The 7,198-nt window shown below is 29.3% G+C and overlaps 1 protein-coding gene across 1 annotated transcript; it reads left to right on the top strand.

Moving 5' to 3' along the window:
* The first annotated feature begins 1,231 nt into the window (after positions 1-1,231).
* On the top strand, positions 1,232-5,515 carry LOC111642380 (histone-lysine N-methyltransferase 2D-like). The gene is made up of 3 exons (XM_023388722.1): positions 1,232-1,271; positions 3,387-3,457; positions 4,583-5,515. The coding sequence occupies exons 1-3, from the start codon at positions 1,259-1,261 to the stop codon at positions 5,513-5,515; spliced, it is 1,017 nt and encodes a 338-aa protein (XP_023244490.1). The 5' UTR covers positions 1,232-1,258.
* The last annotated feature ends 1,683 nt before the right edge of the window (positions 5,516-7,198 follow it).

Raw genomic sequence — 7,198 nt, 5'->3', positions numbered from 1 at the left:
TCTTGCATTCTGTGAAAACGGGTAAAGATTGGCTATAATGTAATTATCTTAATCTTCACTATCGTTACTTTTTGCCCACAAATAAAAACCCAGCGAAGCGGGTCCTTGCAGCTAGATTCTAGATTACTTAAAAAAACAGTCTTTTATATATAAAAAACAAAAACTATATTACATACAAATGTACGAACAAATAAAAACTCAGCGAAGCGGGTCTTTGCACCTAGTAAATAAATAAAAATAAAATAAATAATATTGGAAATAAACAAAATAAAGTTGGTGTTTACTCGAAAAACAAGAAGAGAAATATTAATAGTCCAGCTGAGAGCCACAGTCCGTTTTATATGAAACGACCTGTATCATTGGTTTTCTTATTTTCATGCTGTCGCCGAAAAACACATTTTACGAATGCAACAAATGCGTCCGAGTAACATTAGTAATAGATATGAATTTCGTTAGTAAATGAAAAGAACTCTTTGAATGCTTTGCGAACAGAAAGTACTCAAACCAAACACTTACATGTGACATTGGTAGTGTCTTCAGGTAATAATGAATGCATTTAATTAGAGATGTCTCTCAGCTTCCAAATAAACAAAGAAATAATTTCAAATACTAGCGTCAATCGTTTTCTAAACCTAACTGATAGTGTCGAAATCATAATATTATTAAGATTTTAAATATTTACTTAGTTATAATTAGTTCATGCGAATCGTATACATTTTCGCCAATATGGAATTTCCCAAATCTTGTTCCCGAAATTAAAAGAGGACAGATATAAACTTACACATAAGCAACATTTATGTACTGTATTTAAATTCAGTCTCGAAAAAACAAGTAGGCATTTTAAAGCTAATGATCTTTTGTGTGCTTTGTCATGTAAAACCTTAACATCTATGTTTCGTTCGCAGATGTGCAAGTAGCCTATTTATTTTATTTATTTATGTCTTTTGTGTAACGCAACGAAATGCTATGCGTTTGACTCGCTCTGTAGAACAGCATCAAATTGCGATTCACATATTGCTTTTAACGCGAAAATTACAGCAAAATCAATCGCAGGGATAAATACAAACTGCAGAAATATCTCGGATATATACTGTTTATAATAGTTTTCGATGCAACGAGCTACTAACTTATGAGCGCGAGAGCTGAAACGTCATTCGCTTGATTTTCTATTGTTGCAATAATATAATTTCAACAATTGTCGTAGCGAGTTGTTTGTTGTCGGATGCAAATTTTTCGAAAGCGTATTTTCTGCGATAAAATGAGTGGATTAAGTTTAAATTACTTTTGTATATGCTTAATTATATCAATTAGCTTACAGCATGTCTATAATGTAAATATAAACAATGTTTTTAATATCACGATACAAAACAGTTTAAAACACGAAAGAAGTTTGATATAATAAATTACAATCAGTATCGTTGCTGCATTATCTTTTTCGATATAATGTTAAAAGAAGGGAGTGCTGTTAATAACAGTTAAGATATAACTCAAACCCTTGATTGCCTTCAAGGAGAATGAATAGATTTTTGTATTAATATTAATGCATATGTACTAAATAGCAAAATATGGAAATAATCAATTAATTAAATTAATACCTAACTAAATTCTTTTTAATTTCCTCAAGAACTTACCTCACTGAGGCAGTGGTGTACCGTGGGTGTCAGCCGCCCGGGGCGGACCTTCCCTACCGCCCCCCTACGGTACGCCACTGCACTGAGGATTATTTATAAACTCTCACAAACGTTTTCAACCTGTTCTACAGGCCAGCTTCAGGTTTTATAAAATTATGGAACATTGATAACTGATCTTTTCGAATATAACAATTTAGAACAGATTTAATAAAATATAAAAATATTTGGAATAACGAGCAATTTGAATTTAAAGCACAAAATATTGTAATGCATATATAATTTAAAATAATAAAATATTTATCTATACACAATTTAACAATAGTAAAATATAATCAGATGAAAAAGAAAAATTACATACTTGACAACTGTTGTTGTTCGTATGGACATTATGTAATATCCAATTTCAACTATATATTTTCACACCGTACGTAATACTGTGGCATCTTTATAGTTCATACATCTGCCAGAGAGGTTACTTTTATAAATTTAAACTTTTTCCAAATTCGTCTCTAATGTCGTTGAGTGTACCAGTTTTATAATGCTAGCTTCCTCCCATTCTACCACTAATCCTTTGCTTTGCGCCATTCTAGGCAAAGCCGTGCAATATGTCATATTTGTCAATGTTATAATTGTGCTCTTTCTGTGACTCCTGTGTATTCTTTCTCCAAACTCAATTGTTCGTTTTTTACGGATTTTGTATAATGCAGCCTGCTCTGATTTTTGACTTTATCATTTCTTATAAAGCTATAAATAATGTTTTGTGAGTTTTTGTAAGAACCAACCGAGTCTTTGTAAGAATAAAGTACGTCTTCTGAAGAGAAATTATAATAGAATTTATATAGCGCATATTTCGACAATTCTACATGTTACTGTGTGCATAGAATTAAGGAACTAATAATTTATATTGTATATTTCGATCCTACAGTAAAAACAACGAACGTTAACTGAAATTAATTATTTTTAAATCTTCTGAAACCGTGTTGTCTTATTTCTTTGATTCACTGACACAAAGTGTGTTTCTATTTCAACACTTTGCGATATTCCACCTTTATTCAGTTGATGGTGATCATCAAAGCAAAGATCACCATCAACTGAATAAAGATGGAATATCGCCAAGTGTTGAAATAGAAACACACTTTGTGTTAGTGAATCAAATCAATAAAATTAATTAATAATTTATTTATTTATTTATTATGCAGTAACTGTCAAATATTTTGAAATAAACATTTATTAACTACAAATAATAAGAAAGACAACATTTAAATTAAGAGAATATATAATAAATTTCTATTTAATACTTAAATTTGCTTTATCTGTTTGTTCATAACACATCCAACGTTGAACATATTTTATGCGAATAATAAACGATTTTCTTTCTGGATCATATTCAATATGCTTTTAATAAATGTCGTCTTAGATATGCTTATAAAGGGGATATGTAAAAGATAATGAATGCCATCTAAAAGTAGTCCCCACTTCTCAAATGACATATCCTCATATCTCTCAATTAGTGTTACTATAAATATTGTAATAAATTTTATAATTTCCAACAAAGAACATTTCTAATACATAAGCCTCTTCTAAATTTTGCTAAATATGGATAAAATTAATATATTTTAGCTGTTATCAAGAACTTGTTTGCTGGAATTTTGTATATAATTTGAAGCTTTTTCATTTGCTTCTTAATCAGATATAATTATAGTATTAGTTTGTTAGAAAATAAATTAATAATAATTATAAAATATTTGTTCACAGGTTTTCAGTGCTTTTATATTGAAAGATATTCGTCATTTGGAAATGACTATTACGTTATGTATGCTTATCAGGTGAGTGTAAATATAATAGTGTAAATAATACTTAAATGAACTGTACACGTAAATTGCTTGTTAAGGAATCCAAAAATAATGATAAAACAAGCAATTTGATACCAAGTTTGCTTTAGTTTTTAAATTATATTAATATTTATTGTAATAACGATCCAATGGAAATTTCAAAAACATTTAAGAATTTCCAAATATATAAGAATAACAAACAAACCAGATAAAATCAATTTCTCTAATATCAATAACAAGTACGGTATCATCCAAAAACAAACGAACTTGAAATATTTATTTCAGAAATTAGAATTTTATATTATTTGGAAATCTAATGTATGTTACATTTAAGTAATTAGGATATTGAGTTTTAATTTTTAGTCAGTTTCAGAATCTTAAGATATTTTTAAAAACACTGAAAAAGTTAGGTGTTTATTGAATTAATAGGTATTTAAATGAAATATTATACAAGATATACAAAACAAACTACTAATTATTGTGAACGTATGAGTTTAGGATAAAAGTAACGAACAAAGAAATTCAAATTAGCTAATGACTTTCTACGAATTTTCGTTTAAATTTAAAACTTTGATTAACCAAAAAGCAACTGTTGTAAATACTGTTCCTATATCTGACACTTACTTATAGACATTTTAAAACTCGTCTTTACATATCGTAATACAAGCAATGAACAACACAGAATAATGCTCTGTAAACCATAATCTGCGAAAAAAAAATTGAGTGTTGTATAATACTGTATTAAATGTTATGTGTAATGAGAATTACTTAAGAAATTGAAGGGGCAAAATATATCCGAAACGCATATCCCAATATGAAGGAATACTTCTTCTTGACTGCCATTTCAAAAAGAAGAAAAACCTACTGCATAAATTTCTACACGTTAATTCTTTAACATTTATATAAATCTACATTATATTACGAAAAAAGTTTATTGTAAATAAATTCCTAAAAAGATTTTATTTTATTGAATTGAAATGCTTCTTTTGAATATTATCATTATTTTATATTTGTTTGTAAACAAATAGTTGACATTGTTAGATTACCTACACTTAAAATTAAAGATACTAGTTACATTTAAGTTTTTATTATTAACCAATTCCGTGCTTATCATTTCAGTATACATTTCCATTTCCACAATATAATCTGTGGACTGGAATGCCCGAATATGGGCCGACGACAGACTTTGCACAAAGTGGAATGTCGTCAGAGTTTCAGCAATATGAACCTCAAGAAAATGAATTTGTATATTGGCCACAACCAGAAATGTCTGATTATTGGCCAACTCCAGAAACAAATGTATATGGGCCACAACCAAATACATATGACTATTGGCCTGAACAAGAAATTATTTCTGAAACGCAATCTAACACAAATGAATACAGACAACCTCCAGAAATAAATGGATATGAGCCGGAAGAATACACAAATGAGTATTGGCCAAATCCAGAAAGAAGTGGATATGAACCGGAACAATACGCAAACGAGTACTGGCCAAATCCAGAAATAAGTGGATATGGGCCGGTAGAATACACTAATGAGTATTGGCCAAATCCAGAAATAAGTAAATATGGCCCGGTAGAATACACAAATGAGTATTGGCCAAATCCAGAAATAAGTGGATATGGACCTGGAGAATATACAAATGAATATTGGCCAAATTCAGAAATAAGTGGATATGGGCCGGCAGAGTACAGAAATGAATATTGGCCTCCTGCAGAAATAAGTGGATATGGGCCGGAACAAAACAGAAATGAATATTGGCCAAATCCAGAAATAAGTGCATATGGGCCTGTAGAATATACAAATGAATATTGGCCAAATTCAGAAATAAATAGATATGGGCCGGAACAAAACAGAAATGAATATTGGCCTCCTGCAGAAATAAGTGATTATGGGCCGGAACAAAACAGAAATGAATATTGGCCTCCTGCAGAAATAAATGATTATGGGCCGGAACAAAACAGAAATGAATATTGGCCTCCTGCAGAAATAAACGTATATGAACATCCTCCAGCATTATTTGACACCAACAGAAGTGCATCAACATAGTCCGGTGCCAGAATTATTCGATTATGAACAGCTGCCATTTGAAGTTTCCACAAATGAATCCTCTGGTCTTAATTCTTCGAAAGAAGTAAAACCAAACGCGAACCTGTCATCAGAAACTTTTGAATTTCCATCAGACTTCAATGATCAGCACCTTAACGGTAAATTTTAGTATTTTGATACAAACATATTAATGTAAACATACATACATGAACAGTTTTATTTCATATAACTGTTCATAGAGCTAATGATAATAACATGAAACCGAGGCTGCATTTATACGGTCGTTGCTAAGGGTGCAAGGTAATTGAGCCCAAATCTATGTGAAAAATTTTAGTGCATAGAAAATAGACTTAAATAATTAAGAGTAGATTATGAAAGAAACACTGTGAAAAAACGATAGCGTAGTACAGTACCAAAAACAGGTATTGAGAATTTAGTGAGCCGCTTCTACTTTATTGTGCCCATTCAAATAGGCCTGAGTACAACTATCGTTGACTGTGCAGTCAGCTTTTGAAAAGATTATGAAAGTTAAATCACAACTATAGATTAAACATTAAAGTTTCAGTGTTTAATATATAAATTTAATTTAAATTTTTCTATCTTTTATTCTTTTTAGTCATTGATCAGAGTGTTATTGTGTATTTATTCCATTTTCTAAATCATATATATCTAACTAAAAATCATACATAAATACCAAGGGAATGAGAGTCTTTAATGGAGACTAAAAGTGTTGCGATTTTCTTTCTTGTCTAAATTCATTGAACTCGTCCATTTAGTAGACTTTATTTATTTGATTTTTTGAAATGTTCTTTTGGTTTAAAGTAAATAATGATTAAATTACGTATTCAATTTCAATGTGAAATAAAAACAGAAATTATTCTTATTAGATTTTTACATACAGAAATTATGCAAAGCGCAGATACTAAATAGCTATATGACAGTGTGTCTGAGCATTACAATCTATTCCTATTAGTATTAATTGAGCATACGCTTTCTTAATGTTTAAGCTTGGCATTTCTTCATACAAGAAATTGTAAGCATTGTGTCGACTCCTTTTTAGTTATGAAAGATTATTTTCATTTAACTCTTCTTTCTGTGATTATTACAATAAGGAATAAACTCGATGCATGAAATTTTGAGAATTTAACTTAAAAGTATTCAGATATTAATAGCTTTTCGTTGATAAAGTAGGATACGGACATCAAGTTGAAGATAACAATAGATGTCAATTGTAAAATTAGAATTTTTAGAGCAAATGGTTTTATAATGCGTGTGAGATTAATATTTAAAATAGATGTTTATCTTTTTTTCTTGATTTTATTAATAAATTATTTTTAGTTTTTTGTGTTATGCGCTAATAAACAAGCAATCATTTTATTTGAACATTTCATATTCGATCATGAAAATTATCGCTGAAGTTAGATTCGCGATTATTATTTATTTGCACCTAATTGATTTACAGATAAAATACAAATTTTTATGCTTTTCATTCATTCGACAAATTTTAAGCAAAAGGTAATGAAATGTTTACAATAATGGTAATGATATGTATATATATATCAGAATAACAATATATTATATATGATATATTACTATATGTATAGAAATGATAAAGATATATGTTTGATAAAATCTGATTGATTATTCTTTAAAATTTGCCGAATGTATATATAGTGGAACCCC

The sequence above is a fragment of the Centruroides sculpturatus genome, unplaced genomic scaffold, assembly GCF_000671375.1.
Source record: "Centruroides sculpturatus isolate CEXI.00-Female unplaced genomic scaffold, Cexi_2.0 scaffold1454, whole genome shotgun sequence".
In the NCBI taxonomy this organism is placed as follows: domain Eukaryota; kingdom Metazoa; phylum Arthropoda; class Arachnida; order Scorpiones; family Buthidae; genus Centruroides; species Centruroides sculpturatus.
Note: the sequence above shows the minus strand (reverse complement) of the source record. Positions and strands in the feature narration are given on the sequence as shown.